The sequence below is a fragment of the Nyctereutes procyonoides genome, unplaced genomic scaffold (assembly GCF_905146905.1).
Source record: "Nyctereutes procyonoides isolate TBG_1078 unplaced genomic scaffold, NYPRO_anot_genome, whole genome shotgun sequence".
In the NCBI taxonomy this organism is placed as follows: Eukaryota; Metazoa; Chordata; class Mammalia; order Carnivora; family Canidae; genus Nyctereutes; species Nyctereutes procyonoides.
In genome coordinates, this window is record NW_026575133.1 from 43028176 (window position 1) to 43045093 (window position 16918).

The 16918-nt window shown below is 36.3% G+C and overlaps 1 protein-coding gene across 17 annotated transcripts in view; it reads left to right on the forward strand.

Annotated features, from left to right (window-relative positions):
* TRIP12 (thyroid hormone receptor interactor 12) overlaps nucleotides 1-16918 on the forward strand; it is a 148043-nt gene that overhangs the window by 100329 nt on the left and 30796 nt on the right. For 8 of the 17 annotated variants that reach the window (XM_055300376.1, XM_055300377.1, XM_055300372.1 and 5 more), the window contains 14 exons: nucleotides 487-522; nucleotides 604-699; nucleotides 1576-1668; nucleotides 1865-2026; nucleotides 4072-4140; nucleotides 4227-4392; nucleotides 6848-6965; nucleotides 7083-7242; nucleotides 9033-9186; nucleotides 10271-10499; nucleotides 10810-10928; nucleotides 13455-13662; nucleotides 16243-16343; nucleotides 16555-16729. In XM_055300376.1, coding sequence (XP_055156351.1) covers nucleotides 487-522; nucleotides 604-699; nucleotides 1576-1668; nucleotides 1865-2026; nucleotides 4072-4140; nucleotides 4227-4392; nucleotides 6848-6965; nucleotides 7083-7242; nucleotides 9033-9186; nucleotides 10271-10499; nucleotides 10810-10928; nucleotides 13455-13662; nucleotides 16243-16343; nucleotides 16555-16729 — 1886 coding nt within the window. The remainder of the gene's footprint in view (nucleotides 1-486; nucleotides 523-603; nucleotides 700-1575; nucleotides 1669-1864; nucleotides 2027-4071; nucleotides 4141-4226; nucleotides 4393-6847; nucleotides 6966-7082; nucleotides 7243-9032; nucleotides 9187-10270; nucleotides 10500-10809; nucleotides 10929-13454; nucleotides 13663-16242; nucleotides 16344-16554; nucleotides 16730-16918) is intronic. The other 9 variants (XM_055300378.1, XM_055300380.1, XM_055300385.1 and 6 more) reach the window with 3 other exon arrangements.

Sequence of the window (16918 nt, forward strand, 5' to 3'; positions counted from 1 at the left end):
TGAGTTAAATGGTGTTTAGCTCATTGTAGAGAAGCTTATTCACAGGAGTTGAAACATTGGTACTTGAATCTGTACTGACAGTTGTTAACAAATGCCAATGTATGGCTGGTCTGTTTGTTTTAGGTACGAAGTATTTATCGATGCCCATTAACAGGCATGTGATAGGAGGCTTGAAAGTACCAGAACAATTGGGTATAAGCAACAGGAAGGCTCATTTTCTGACCTGGATGATAAGAGGTGATGATTATTTAGCAAAGTTCCCAAGTCAGAGCTATAGTCTGTGCATCATGCCATACTTAATATTATCATTTCTTGTGTATGTATGCTAGTTTTATCTTGATTTTATTTTCATATGAGTAAGGTTCTGATTAATACTTGCCATTTTACTTGATATAGAGGAAGAAACCATTCCTCCAGGACTTTTTGCTTAGAATGGAGATCACTTCTAATAGTTCGTTATCATCTTTTTTTTTCCTTTTTAAACAGATAACATTACTGCAGATGGAGCATAATTTCGATATTGTAAGTATATCGTATATTTTTTTAAATGCCCCAAATTTAAAGTGGGTTCTTACTGAGTAAAAGTGCTATCTTGTTTTTTAGATGAACCATGCTTGTCGAGCCTTAACATACATGATGGAAGCACTTCCTCGGTCATCTGCTGTTGTAGTAGATGCAATTCCTGTCTTTTTAGAAAAGGTAATTCTGCTTTTGCTCAGCTTGTTTGAAAAATGGGCATAGGGGAATCAAGTTGAGGACTCTTTGACTTCTGAAATCTAAAGTAGTACATTGAATTGTAAGGCCAACTTAAAAGACTTTTAAAGATCTGTTATCTAGTCAAAGTATGTTTTTTAAGCCAAGATTCCAGAAAAATAATTTTGTGTTTAGAAGACCAGTAGTTTAAAGTTGATGCTAGGTAAGCATTTTTTAGAATCATTTCAGTTTTATAATTTTTAACAACATTTAACCACATGAATATAAAATCAGAGAAGAACTTAAAGCACTTGATTAAAATAATTTCATTTCTAGAAAGTATCCCTGTGAGGTTGATAGCAGTTTATACCCATTTTACAGCTGAGAAGGCTGAGACAAAGTACTTTGCTTAAAGTCATAACGTGAGTCAGTGGAGAAAGGAGATTTTTTTCATATGGTCCATGGTAGGTCGTGTTTTTGGTGTGTTTTTAAGGGCCATTTTTCTTAAATGCATAACAAAGGTTGCATTATCCAATAACTTTGGAATATAGTATAAAGTATAAAATGTGAATTTAAAAATTTGTTATATAAAACAACCCATTTATTATAAAGATTGAAAGTTACCTAATTGGATTTAGTTCATTCTCTATATAACACCTATTTTCTGTGTCTTAAAACAGAGCAAAGTAGTTGGAACGAAACTATATTGACCATTACAGCTTAAGCTCATAAATCACTAGTTTCCTATGGTGGGTTTCATGTTCGAGGCAATGTATAGATGCATGGAAATTAGAGAAGATACTGTGTTTATTCATGTAGAAGATAAGCGCCTGGAAAAGCACTTTAATGATGGCCTTAAGTTACCTATTTTTATGTTCCCAGCTGCAAGTTATTCAGTGTATTGATGTCGCAGAGCAGGCCCTGACTGCCTTGGAGATGTTATCACGCAGACACAGTAAAGCCATTCTACAGGCGGTAAGTGTGGCTACCTAAGGGCTATATTTCATTTCAAGTTGGATTTTAGATCCACATTTGTGCTAGCTCCTAGATTGCAATCTCTGTAAGGTATACATGGTGTTTCCAAAGTGATGTGCTAGATTTTGTAGTACTTTTTTTTTTTAATTGCTGTTAGAAGGGTATTTCTTCACTTTAACAGTTTCCTATATTTTAGGGTGGTTTGGCAGACTGCTTGCTGTATCTAGAATTCTTCAGCATAAATGCCCAAAGAAATGCACTAGCAATTGCAGCCAATTGCTGCCAGAGTATCACGCCAGATGAATTTCATTTTGTGGCAGATTCCCTCCCGTTGCTTACCCAAAGGCTAACCCATCAGGTAAAACATGAACCTATTAAATATGCCATCAAACATTTTTACTGTGGTTTCTAAAATTCCAGTTTCATCTAGGGCTTTAAATCTTCCAAATGGATATATAAATTGGAAATACTCTGATCCATGTTTTTTTCCTCTGTCTTTTCTAGTCATATATCATATTAGGTTATTTTATATACTTTGATGGATTTACCCAATGAAAGCATTTCATATGTTTGATATCTTCATGTATTTTGACTTTAAGGGGTCGAGTTTGCTATTTCTGCAAACATTGAGTGTTTACTATGTGATACGATCAGAGTTTTCTTTCGGAGAGATCATCTCTTCTAAAGGGCATTGGGTTCTGCAGGAAAGACTAGGAAGATATGGGTCGAGATCCAAGGTGAGATGACACTATGCAGAATGTGGCTGGCTGAGGGTGAAAAGCAGGAGCAGTTATTTAGGAGATAGAATTGGCAGACTTGGTGATTTCAAAGAACAAGAAGCAGGGCTCCCAGATGCTGGTGTGGAGGACAAGGAGTTAAGCCTCATTGTAGTAGAGAAGTTGAATTTTCTTTTATGTTTTAAAATATTATCGCTAAAAAGATTTTTAGAAATCAGACTCTTAACAATTTTACTTATTTTGAGAGAAAGAGAGAGAGCTTGAGCGTGAGCAGTGGGAGGGGCAGAGGCCGAGAGAGAATCTCAAGCAGACTCCATGGTGAGCAGGAGCCCTGACACAGTGCCTTATCTCCTGACTCTGAGATCATGACCTGAGCTTTGATCAAGAGTTGGGTGCTTAACCAATTGAGCCACCCAGGCACCTCTAGAAATCAGACTTTAAGTAACCGTTTTCAAAGTGTGTTTAAAATCTTTGGAAAATTTGGTACAGGATATGTTAAGTAGGGAATTTACATAAGAGAGAGAAAGACTGAGTCACTCTAAAATGTTTGGCTTCTAAGATGATCAAGATATAAGTCTTGCCATTCATTGTTTGTTTATCGAATATTAAAAAATTGGTAAACTGAGGGTCCCTAGGGTGGCATAGTGGGTCAAACACCTGCCTTTGGCTCAGGTCTTGGGGTCCTGCATCGGGCTCCTTGCTCAGCAGAGACTCTGCTTCTCCCTTTCCCTCTGCTCCTCAACCCTCCCTCCCTCCCTCCCTCCCTCCCTCCCTCTCTCTCTCTCTCTCTCTCTCTCTCTCTTTCTCTCTTTCTCTCTCTCCCCCCTAAGTAAATACAATTAAAAAAATTAGTAAGCTGAGATAACCTGTGCTTATTGGGGCTAGAAATACATTATTTAGTTAGCTGTGATTTCAGTATCTTATTTTGGGAAAAAAAATCAGAATCAGAAGTTAAATATGTGGGCATGTTATTTGTAGCACTCTTTCTAGACTTAAGTGCTGATACTGAAGGTATACAAGTTTTATGATACCAGAATCATTCAAATTTTTATCAAGCCAGTCTGGTTTTTATATCTGAAACTCATTTATCAATTAGGAAAAAAAAGAACACTTATCAAAACACTTGTTAAGCCGTTAAATTGTTCTTTCCATTCTTATAAGAGTATTTCATATTTTTTCTTGACAAGGCCACTGTAATAGTATTTCTAAATTGTTTGTATAGTGAATATAGCAAATTGACACCTAGTTTCTCACATAATCAGTAAACCTCTGGTTCACACTCGTATACTGAACTATTTCCAACTTTTTTGGGTATGCCTGTTTTAAACATTTCTATGGGGAATGCTTTTTTAGAGTGATGTTTATGTTTATTATAATTTGTGGTTAGGTATTGAAATTACAGAAGCATAAAAGTTGTTCCTTTTCTGTATATTTGTTCTTATTTATTGGGGTCTTGAAAGAGGAGAGAAGTTCTCTCTGTATGATTCTCTTTTCTTTGAATTCATGATCTTTCTCATTGTACCTTGCTTAAAGTCATTGGGTTTTCAAGGCTTACATCTAATGAGCCAGCCTTAAGCAGTTTGGGTTTAGTAAGAAAATAAGGTAGTGATGTAAGACAGTGTTAAATTTTATATTAATAAACTTTTTCTTCTATTAAAAAAAACAGGACAAAAAGTCAGTTGAAAGCACTTGCCTTTGTTTTGCACGTCTAGTGGACAACTTCCAACATGAGGAGGTAAGCATTTAATCTTTTGTATATTATGAGATTGTTCAGTTGTTGAATCACAATGTAATGGTATCTTTTTTCTTCTGTTTTCAAAGAATTTACTCCAGCAGGTTGCCTCCAAAGATCTGCTTACGAATGTTCAACAACTCTTGGTAGTGACTCCACCCATTTTAAGTTCTGGGATGTTTATAATGGTGGTTCGCATGTTTTCTCTGATGTGTTCCAACTGTCCAACTTTAGCTGTTCAACTTATGAAGCAAAGTAAGTGCTACCTTATTATCCTACTGCAGGCAACATAAGCGAGTATTTAAAAATATTTATTAATAGATTCAACATAAGCAAATAGAGGAGCTTGCTAATAGCATAGACACTGGGTAGTAAAGGCAGAAAACTGTTCGTGTATAATATTGTATTGGGACACCATAGTAGTGCTTCCTATGTACAATTCATAAACTATGTAGTATATTAAAATTTTATTCTTGGTGGTTCCAGGGCTAAAAATGCAAGATTATTGCCTTCTGTATAACAGCAATTACGTAGTGATGCTTCACTAAGAGAATTCTGAGTTTTATGTTACCAGTAGTTGCCTGTCTCTGCTTCTAGGTAGTCCTTTCTGCCCCTTTTAGAGTTTTTCCAGCAGTTGATCTGATCCCACAGTGCTTTCCTTCCTCAGAAATTTGGAACTTATTCCTCAGAGAAGGAATTTCTGCACAGAAGAATCTCTCTCTTTGCTGCTTTAGTATTTTCTCAGCCCATCTCAGCCTTATCCATCAATACGGTTTTATTGCACTGCTATATTGCAATTGCATTTCTCTTGTATACCTTAGGTTTTGCAAGTTAATGTCAGAAGACAGCTTTGGAAAACCCCTGTAAGGATTATTGCTAGTGGAGTATGGATCACATTTGTATTGAATGCATATAATTATGGGTTAAATTCACATTTATAATTCTAATCTCTGAGGATATCACCATGGGGGCATCAGTGATGGTATTCATTGACCAAAAAAAAAAAAAAAAAATCCTCTGGTATCACTGCCTCAGATAAAGTATTTCATATAATATCATATCCTTTCTTGTATATCTAGTCACATTTCTTGTAAATTAGCATATTTTCCCTGAATTTTGAAGGAAAGTAATGCTGTTGAGATGTTTTATTGAAAAGATTCCTCTTAAAGCACTGAATCATTCCCAGACTTGGTATTGCAGAGAAAATTGCACAGGTTGTGTCATGAACAAAGTGAGAAGTTGGAGAAAGGTTTAACTTTGTCTTGAGTAGTCACATTTCATGTTGCTTATATTAAGTCCCTAGGAGCCCTTTGAATTTGCCAAAATTCCCTGATATTTGAGTACAGATTATTTCTTTTTCTTTTTTCTTTTTTTTAATTTTTATTTATTTATGATGAGGCAGATACACAGGCAGAGGGAGAAGCAGGCTCCATGCACCGGGAGCCCGACGTGGGATTCGATCCCGGGTCTCCAGGATCGCGCCCTGGGCCAAAGGCAGGCGCTAAACCGCTGTGCCACCCAGGGATCCCCAGATTATTTCTTGTTATTGTGTGGCACAGCATTTCCGTAAAACAGTTTGGGAAATTGTTCAGTCTTTTTTTTTTTTTTTCTTTGCTTTACCATTTTGAATTTTTTTTTTCATTTGATGACTGTTTTCACCTCATGCATACTCCATGAAAGTTGCCATACATTTATCACTTGGAGGCCACTAGACTTATATTTTCTTTGTTCAGCAGTAACAAAGGGAACATGTTGTCACCCTCTGATTTCTTTAAAAAAAATCTGAAAGTTCTTATAATCTAACATTGCCACGTATTCGCATTTCTCAGGAAAGTTGGCAAAACGGCACTTTTTCAAGAAATTTAAAACATTTTAAATCACTCAGTGAAATTTATGTGGGGCAGCAATTTAATTATCCATACTTCTTCCCAGATCAACAGTCAATATTCTCCTTGATAATACAATTTATTGATTACTGTCAAAACATTTCAATGAAATGTTTATATTTTGCCTACGTATGGTATTTGCAGAAACATGGCCACCACAGAGTCCCAGCTCTGTTTGTACTTTGAGTGACTAAACTTGTGGATAATGGGAGTTTCTTCATGTCACAGTATTCTTGCTTCAGACTGGTTTCCATGCAAATCCCTCTATAAACTAGTGTCTCCTGGGATTAGAAATGTAGAGTAAAGGATATATTAATGATCTTTGTACTAAGTTGGTTTGCTTGTCTTTAAGGCATTATTTCCTGACCACAGTATGGTAATGTTCAGATACTTATGATTTCTGTGTTTTATTATGTTGGCCATCCATTTTCAGTATATTTGGATTGAAGACAAATATACAAATATAGTTGAAACAGGGATTAAAATGTACATTGAATGCACTACTATACAAAGCATTGTGTACCTCAAATGCAAATAAAACCGAAAACAAAAAAAAAATTCCTGAGGTCTCTGGGGTGGATTTGCTTTTAAATGTACCCCTAGGACTCAGACTGAATGAAGTCTTTAGGAAAAAAATGGTTAAAATTTTCATAAATTTCTTTTTAGGTTTTTTTTTAATAGCTCATTTGGGTTGTTAATTTCTGTAGTATATTGCTTTATAAGAAAATAAGATTTTTTACTTTTCATTCACATATATTTGACTATAAGAAAGTAGGTAATATGGCTAGTTTCATGGTTTTTGGTTTCCATTGTTGGTTTTACAGACATTGCAGAAACACTTCACTTTCTCCTGTGTGGTGCCTCTAATGGAAGTTGTCAGGAACAGATTGATCTTGTTCCACGAAGTCCACAAGAACTGTATGAACTGACATCTCTGATTTGGTAAAGATTGGGCTAATAATAACGGTGGCGTACAGGCGGGTATTTTACCTTAGAGATCTGTCACTTACTAATAGTTCAGGAAGCTACTTAATGAAATAATTGCACCTTTGTTTTCAGCGAACTTATGCCATGTTTACCAAAAGAAGGCATTTTTGCAGTTGATACCATGCTGAAGAAGGGAAATGCGCAGAACACAGACGGTGCGATTTGGCAGTGGCGTGATGACCGTGGCCTTTGGCATCCCTATAACAGGATTGACAGCCGGATCATTGAGGTAGTAGTTTCATCGTACCGTTTAAATCTGTCTATTTTGGTGGAGAGCGGGTGTAGGGATGGAGTTGGGAGGGTGGTTATGTGTACTTAAATGTGCTCAGTTTTGAATTAACTCAAGATTCTCTCATTTTGTCTCCTGAGAAAAAGGTCCTCATTTCTGTTCAGGTCAGAAAACATGATGTTCTAGTCCTGCTTCTGCTGCTAACTACCTGATTGACTTGGAGCAAGTAATTTAAGTTCTTTGTTCCATAGTTTCCTGATTTCTGAAAGGAAACGTTGGAGGAGTTAGGCTATATGTTTCCAAAGTCCCTTCTATCTCCCACCCATAAAATGCCTCCCATAAGCAAAGATTTACATATAAATAGCTGTTTTCCAGCACACTTTTAAGAACAAAAACATGGAAATTAACTTTAGTATCTCGGTTAAATGATTAAGTTTTGATACACACTAGCCTCATGTAATCCAGATGTTAATGGGGATACATTTTAATGACATAAAGTGGGACAGGATAAACGAACACAAGATTCAGAGTTCTGTGACTCTTTTGGGCACTCAGCAAAATAAGAAAAAGAGGAATAATATAAGGGAAAGAGGTGCACCAAAATATTTAGGGTTTTTCTGTGAGTTCTATGTGATTTTATTATTTTTGTTAGCTTCCTTATTAAATATGTATTGAAATATTTCAGAAAATTTTCAGGTCAGGAAAATTGCCTTGTATTACGAAGTGCTTGTCACTGCGTTATTTGGAATACTATGCATCATTTACTAATATTTTCAATGTAGGAGATACTTTTAAGTCTTACTATATTTTCTAATTTCAACCTGAGATATTTGGATTTTTTTTTTTTAGAGCATAACACTTGATGAGACATTCTTTAAAGATGAATTTTTGAAAACAACTTTGAAACCATTGACTTCTGTTATAAAATCAGAAGTTCTTATGAAAGTATCCACGTCCCGAGCCAGCTTTTAGGAGGAAGTGAGGTGTGCCAGGTCTAATATGTGTTGTCCACCTTAGTGTGTAAGCTGCCTTACGTGGTCTCTAATGCTAAGCTGCCTTCTTTTTAGCATTTTCTTATTAATTTATTTTCCCTGTCAGCTTATTTTCTTACACTTGAAGGAGTCCTGTCTTATATTTAAACTAGGAATTCCATAGATTGGACTGTTATAGGAATGTCACTTCTTTGGCTATATCAGGCAAATAGTGTTAATCAGAGTGTGTCATTTTCTTTATGTACTATACACGCATGCACCCCCTAGGGGTTGGTTATTCTCTTAGATTTGGTTGCGTCCCTTTCAATCTTAAAGCCTCATTTAAATGGAAAGCCTTTTCACCTAAGGATAATTTATTTTGTTTAAAGACTATTTTGTGGGCTACTAAGAAACCATAACGTAAATAACATTTTAACCTACAAATTAGATACTAAGATTTTTATGGATAACAATTTTTTTCTTCTATCAGCAATGCCTTAAAAGCCTTTTTAATACAAATGGTGTCTTCTTCATGTCAGTGGTTCTACATGTCTAGATCTTTCATCAGGAATTTATCTGTATTTATGTCTACGGGGACCTTATAGGGCCTGTGGTGTATGTTTGTGTTTAATTAAAAATGATTTATTGAATGAACGAGCTTTATCACGTCCACAGTATTACATTTTCCATACTCTTTACTTCACCGTCTGAAACCTGATGAAATAAATATGTAAGTTAGCATTTGTGGAGGGTCCCCATTGTGTCTTAAGTTAATAAATTTCTCCATGTTTATATTCAAGGTTTCTCTCTCTTTGCTCTCAGGCAGCCCATCAGGTCGGTGAGGATGAGATAAGCTTGTCCACTCTGGGACGAGTTTATACTATTGATTTTAATTCTATGCAGCAAATCAATGAGGACACGGGAACAGCACGTGCCATTCAGAGAAAACCTAACCCCTTAGCCAATACTAACACTAGTAAGTAGCTTTTGAGTTAATAAATAATACTGTATTGTCATGTGAGTAATATTTGCAATAATAAGTAATTGTTTCATTGAGTGTCTTTATTAAACTTAAGGCCATTGTATAGTAGTAATTAATTTGTTGCTGTTTCTATCATGTTTTAATTGATGAATGAGCCAGTGTTGCTTAAATGGTACCCACCACATTTTTCTATGTGATTTGCAGCATTGCAGACCACAGCCACAATTAGCCCCATGTAGTTTTTTTATCTGATCCTATTATTCCTCTTATACCTTTAGGTCTACCCACACTTAATCAGATTAGTTCTTTGCAATCTTTTATGTTATACTTTCAAAATTCTCTTCTTCACTAGCGAAGAATAGATTTTCTTTAGATTTCTGACATTTATCTCTGTCCTTGGGGATAGAGTCTGTTGCTTTCACAGCTCTGGTTTAGAGGGCAGGGGTCAGCAAACTGTCCCTAAAAGCAGTCAGATAGTAAATATTTTAAGTTTTATGGGTTGTATAGTGTCTGTACTACACCTCAATTGAACCTCCAAACAACCGTAGAAAATTCATAAATAAATATATGTGGTTATGTTCCAATAAGATTTTATTTACAAAAATAGGAACTGGGCCAGACTGGGTCTTTGGACCATACTTTGTCGACCCTTGGTCGAGTGTGTACTTTTCATCAGTTTCCTTTCCCCTGTACCTTATTCCTTCTTAAAGTGACAGGTCACCTTGTTTTTCAAGAGTTTCCAATCATATACCCATTGTCCATCTCTCAAACTCTGTTTTTTCTTATCACTGGTTTAGCTGGCTAATACTGAATTAGCCTCAGTATTTTGTTGAACATACATTAGTAAAGTAAGAGGCACAGCTGATGCCTTTTTCCAACTGGCTAAATTTTGTCTTAATGCTGCATTTGGCATTTTTGTAGACCCCGTTGATCACTTTAGATAAATTAATTTGTCATGTAATCAGATTTTTTCATAACATTTCAAATAATTACAGTAGCTTGAATGGTTTATGTTGTTTACTTCCTTGAGTCTCTGAAGTCTGTAACTTTAGAATTGCACATTTTTATTTTATAACAGGTGGATATTCAGAGTTAAAGAAGGATGATGCTCGAGCACAGCTTATGAAAGAGGATCCGGAACTGGCTAAGTCTTTTATTAAGACATTATTTGGTGTTCTTTATGAAGTGTATAGTTCCTCAGCAGGACCTGCGGTCAGACATAAGTGCCTTAGAGCAATTCTTAGGATAATTTATTTTGCGGATGCTGAACTTCTGAAGGATGTCCTGAAAAATCATGCTGTTTCAAGGTGTGTTCATGAAACGAGGAAAAACATTTTAGAAAATCAAGTCTCTGCAAGTAATTTCCAAGATCCTTAAAGTAATAATATACAAAAAATTGCATAAAGCAGTTTATTTGTAATGTCTTGAGGCCTTTTTTGTCTCTTTATATTCATACACACCTTTGAGATAGTCAAATAAATGCAAAAGTGTTGTTTAAGAAAAATTTTGGTTGTTTTCACAATTAAAATATTTTGCTCTCAAATTTAAAGTAGTATGGCCAAAAATAATTCTCAACTTGAGACAGATGTTTTATATATGAACGCTTTCTTTTTTTAGTCACATTGCTTCCATGCTGTCAAGCCAAGACCTGAAGATAGTAGTTGGAGCACTTCAGATGGCAGAAATCTTAATGCAGAAGTTACCTGATATTTTTAGTGTTTACTTCAGAAGAGAAGGTAATATCATTCATGATAATTAATTGTTAATCTTTTAGTCTAACTAGTATTTCAATATCCATGTAACTTTAATTTAGAACAAATATTAAACGTTTACCTTTATTATAAGAAATTTTAATGCTTGGGGCAGCCCGGGTAGCTCAGCGGTTTAGCGCTGCCTTCAGCCCAGAGTGTGGTCCTGGAGACCTGGGATGGAGTCCCACGTGGGGCTTCCTGCATGGAGCCTGATTTTACCTCTGCCTGTGTCTCTGCCTCTCTCTCTCTCTCTCTTTCTCTCTCTCTCTCTCTCTATCTCTATCTCTATCTCTCTGTGTGTGTGTCTTCGTGAATAAATAAAATCTTTTAAGTTTTTTTTCATGCTTATAGCTCACATACCATATAAAGTGTCTTTCATAAAATCTGTTAATATAAGTTGAGATTGACAGCCAGGTGATCAGCACTTAGGTACATTTCAAGGATTTGAGTGTTTATGAACCAGAAGCAATTTGACTTTTCTTTTCTTATAGATAATGTGACACCTGCCCATAAAGCTAGCTTGAAAAAGTCAAGAGTTCACTTTCTCTCCCAGTGAGTCCCTTTCATAGATCAGAATACTTGTAAAGGGATTTTTATTTAATTTGTTGGGTGCATAGTGGAATATTTTATGGCTTGAGATAATCTTTAATGTGCAGTTTGTCTAGTCCTCTCATTTGAGGAATTTCAACATAGGTATCAGCTTAGAAGATATAGTACTTTTCTGTTTTCTTTTTGAAGATCTCAAAGATGAATCTGTATTGCTCATTCTGGTGTTTTACCTTTTGAAACATACCAAGATATTAAAGGAATTCTTTCTCATCAGCGAATCTCTTTATGGCTCTTTTGGTCTTTGAGGATACCTTGATCTTGTGTAAGAACACAAGCAATAATGGTATTTTACCTTACAGTAGTTTCATCTTCCATCTTATCAACAATCCTAATTCTTTCTGCATATGATCTATTTTCTCTTCTTTCATCACCTTATGCTGGATCTGGATCTGTTCACATCTCTAGAGTGCTGTAGTCATGATAGTGGAAGAGTATTAAATCAAATGGAACGAGGTTTTCACTATTTTCTTAATAGCTCTGTTTAAACAATGATAATTTAAAAATCCCCCCCAAAAAAAATAAAAAAATAAAAATAAAAAACCAATCTCAACACTACTTATTTATATGAAACAGAAGGCAAATTCTATTAATATGGGTAACAAATGGGGTGCATTTTTGAATAGATGCTTTCTGTGATCGCATAAATGTTTGGTATGTGTTCTTTTTAGCCTTGGATTATCTTGTAATTTGCATTCTGTGTTTTGGTTTTGGTGTTTTGTTTTAGCTGCTGTTTGCCTTTATTTGTTCTACCTTTCTGATTGATTGGGAAGTGTATTCAGAATATGTGATTTTTTTTTTCCTCTTTACATTTAGAGTATCACTGTGCTGTCAGATTCAATTTTCCACCTTCCCCCCACCCCCAAATTTATTATAGTATATATACATTATGAAGGTTATGGAAGAGTCTTGATTAGTTTTACTGCTTTGCATCTGGCTGGGTGTACTGCTCTTTGAGGTTCCTTTTAAATGTCATTTATTCCTGAGGACTTTGTCTTCCTTCTAGAATCTGTTACGTTCTGGTAGCTGTGTGCTCCATCAGCACTGTGTTTTCTCTTTAAGGACCAGTTTAGTCTTTATTTGTAATTTCTTGTAAAAAAATTTTTTTTCTCCGTAGCTGCCCCGAGTCCATTTTTCTCGTCCATGGTCATATAGGTACTAACCTAGCACACAGTCTGGCGTGTGATTGCTACAGATAATATTTGTAGGATGAATGCCTCAAGTTTGAGTTCATTCAGACATCTTGTGTTTTTTTTTATTGTGACTGTTTACCCAGAGAAAAATGTGAATGTGTGAACATGTACATTCAGACACACACCTCTGCACACAGTTGATAGTTCTTGGCACCCGCTTCCCCACCATGTCCATTCTCCTGTGATTCTTGTCCAAATATGAACCCCTGCCTCATAAGTTACCATATAGTTCTCTTCATACAACACCAAGGATCTGAAAATCCCCATACTTGGATTTTTGGTGTTTTCTTTTTTGGCAATAGTATTAACTGTGATCTTTTCTCACTGTAGCATTTGAAGTTAACTAATAATTGTAGTAGGTTTTTATCTTCTGGCTGTCAAGCCGTAGGTGCACTACTCTGTTTTTGTAGTTCATTGTTTTTATAATGGTATTTGAATTTCCAGCAGGACTTTGTATGACCCGTTAAATTTCCTCTTATCAGATTTTGAATATTAGAAGACATTCAATATAAATCTCTCTTTAATGCTGATTTTGCCTACCACTTTCCAGAATGGAGTCAAGTCAAAAACCCTGGCACCTAAGTCATCATGTCCCATCCATCTGCCAGATACTTTTTATTCATTCCCTATGAATCAGTGTTAGCATTTAGAGATTGTAGGATTGTGGGGAGGTGGTCCTGGTTAAAACTGACTCATATCTGTTACTGTACAGGTGTAATGCATCAAGTAAAACACTTAGCAGAATCAGAGTCTTTGTTGACAAGTCCACCAAAGGCCTGTACGAATGGGTCAGGATCCCTGGGATCCACGACGTCAGTCAGCAGTGGAACAGCCACGGCCGCCACCAATGCTGCAGCTGACCTGGGGTCCCCCAGCTTGCAGCACAGCAGAGATGACTCTTTAGATCTGAGCCCTCAAGGGTAAGTCAGAGTTTTGTGCTCTTCACCTTTACCTGTGTCCTGGTACCTGAGATTCACACAGGGAATAAAATGGTAAAATATTAAGAGAGGACGCTGCATTTACCCATCAGTGTTTTGTTTGATGTTTAATGGGAATGGGAAGAGACCATCCATTTATTGTAAAGCCACTGTATTTAGTTGTGTCTAGGAATCCCAAGGGATACGATGTGTTTCCAGGGAACTGTGGCTCAGTGAAGTTTCTGAGAGAACTAATGGAGTAGTTAATGATGAGCACAGTGTCACACTTATTTCATGGATATAGAACTTGAACCCTCGTTTCTAATTCTGTAATCTTGTGATTATTTACTGTTGCATACGTACCAGTTTTAAGACATCCAGATAGTAACATAGTGAAAAATATTAAAAACTAGAATTTGGGGAATATACAGGAAAAAAACCTGATTTCCCTTTTGTTTTTTAATTGACTAATGGGAACTTTGCTCTTAATAAGAGTAAGTAGGAATTCTTAAATAAACCTGCTTCCACCTCTGTTACCTGTTTTACTCTCTTTCTTGTACTGTGCTTCTGAGAACATTACCAAACCCTCATTTAGTCTTCATTTTGTTGTGTTGAAACAAATTACACTCTAAAATTGTATTTGTTTCTTTGACATTAGAAACTTCCTATTACTGTATGACTGGTGCATGATCAGATTCAGTTCTGAAAATCAAAGTGTAGTTAGTGTAAAACATTTAATCCTGTAAACTACAAGGTAGCATTGTCCTAAGAAGCTAGCTGGCTTAGGATCTCTGCTCTTTCTGGTGCCACCTGGTGGCAGTTGTCTACTCTAGCTTAAATATGAATTTTGGCAGTTCTGGGACTTGGGCTACAGACTTGGTCTTTTGACACAGTGGCTGTTATTTCAGGAAGCTGCTTAGTTTGGGTGGTACCTATGGGATTGGGCTTGGAGAATATACTGGGGAACCTCCACCTTCTCTCTTCTCAAGTTGGGTTTGTCTGCCAGTTTTCCCTCACAGCCTTGTCTGTCTCTGCTTACTTCCTCTCTGGCCTCACTCCTTCGCCCTGGCTGCTGTGGTAACTTACGTTACTGTGGGGTTTCACTGTCTAACACAGGCATGGTGCCCGAAACATCAGGTGCTTGGTGAAATGTGATGCAACTCAGACAAATGCAGTATTTCTGAGCCACTTAACGGGATTAGACTTGATTTTAGGTTCTAACTGTTGAAATTCTAAGGAAGAAAAGGAAAAAACCTTTAAGTATTTTTAAGTGGTTCCATTCCTTTCTAATATGATTTCAAATAAAGAAAGGTTAGTTTACATTTATAAAGGGGGAATCGTTCAATCATGTCTGAAAGTTCATTTTTCCAGGGAGCCTGGGTGACTCATTTGTTCAGGCATCCAACTCTTGGTTTTGGCTGAGGTCATGAGCTCAAGCCCCATGTTAGGCTCCATGCTCAGCACAGAATCAGGTTGAAGATTCTATCTCTCTCTCTTTCTCCCCTGCCCCACCTGTGTTCTCCTTAAAATAAATAAATCTTTAAAATAAATTTCACTTTTCCTGATTGTGAAGTGTATTCAAATACATTTAGTGTTTTTAATAGACGTATTAAATGTTGGAAAACCTTTAAAATATTTTTTGGTTTTTCTAATTTTATTTGACTTACAGACCAACTGAACCAGAACTTAAAAAAAAAAAAAAAGTTTTATTTACTTATTTTAGAGAGAGTGTGCTAGCTTGGTGCAGGGTGGGGACAGGGAGAAGCAGAGGAAGAGGGGGAGAGAAACTCAGGCAGACTCCATACTGAGCGTGGAACCCAACTTGAGGCTTGAGATCATGACCTGGGCCGAAACCCAAGAGTCAGACACTCAACTGACTCTACCGGTCATGTACCCAGAACGTTTTTTCCATCTTCTCCATCTTATGTAGTTTTGTTATTCTATGAATCTGTTGATATTTCAAACTATTCCTACTTTTAAGAATGGTGAAAATAAGACACCGAGTCTATGTATATTCTATTTCAGATATTCTAATTCAAAATAGTTTATTAATACTGTGACTTGACAGATTCGTTTATGGGTTGTGTTTAAAAAAATGACTTAACTCTAAGTGCGTTCATTTAGGATGTTGTAATTGCATACCATGAAAGTACTTTGGAGTAGTATCGAAAGTATTTTGATAATATTATTACTCAATTTTAGTTTTTGTCATTTAAGTTAGGGAATAAATATGGTAATCAGATTTAATATTCTTTTCTAGTTTGATAGCACAGTTCTTTTTAATATTGCTTCTTTGCATTGTGAATTTGTTTTAGGTACTTTTCTGTATGTATATGGAGTTTATAATTTTACTTTTAGTTCAGTGTAGTCAAACAGCTGCTTTTTGAAGTAATCCTTTTCTAGGTCTCTAGATCTCTAGAACATGACTGGTATAGAGTCTGCATTAAATAACCACAAACTAAGAATATTCTGTTATGGCAATATTTTACACCTTGCTTCTGCCATTTTAGCTTGCTTTTCAATGAGCTATGATAATAAATCATGATAATTGCTAAACTTATCCCATGTTTTCTCATGTGCTAGTCGATTAAGTGATGTTCTAAAGAGAAAACGGCTGCCAAAACGAGGGCCAAGAAGGCCAAAGTATTCACCTCCAAGAGATGATGACAAAGTAGACAATCAAGGTAATTGCTCTGATGATGCTGTGGGGGGGGGGGGCGAGGGAAACTAAAGGCATGTACTTATCAAGCTGCTGACAGCTTTACACACACCTGGGTTTCCTGAATACTCAGTGTTTTTAGTTTCAGCAACTTCACCTACTAAGAACAGTAATTGTAAAATGTAGTTTTCATTGCACAAAAATGATTTAACTGTCATTCCCGTTTCTTTTCATAGCTAAAAGCCCTACCACTACTCAGTCACCTAAATCTTCTTTCCTGGCAAGCTTGAATCCAAAAACATGGGGAAGGTTAAGCGCACAGTCCAACAGCAACAACATCGAACCAGCACGAACTGCAGGAGTCAGTGGTCTTGCCAGGGCCGCCTCCAAGGACACCATATCCAATAACAGGTGAAGTGAGGGAATTCTCTAATACTTCTGTTCTCGGATTTGCAAAAGTTAACATTATTGCAGTCAGTATGTTTGTTGTGTAGAGATGAAACATGGATACATTCCATTTATGCTCAGAAGTGGCATTGCTTGAGGACAGAGCACATTCTGTTTTTGAACTCTGTGCATGGTTTTGTCTGAAAGTCTGGT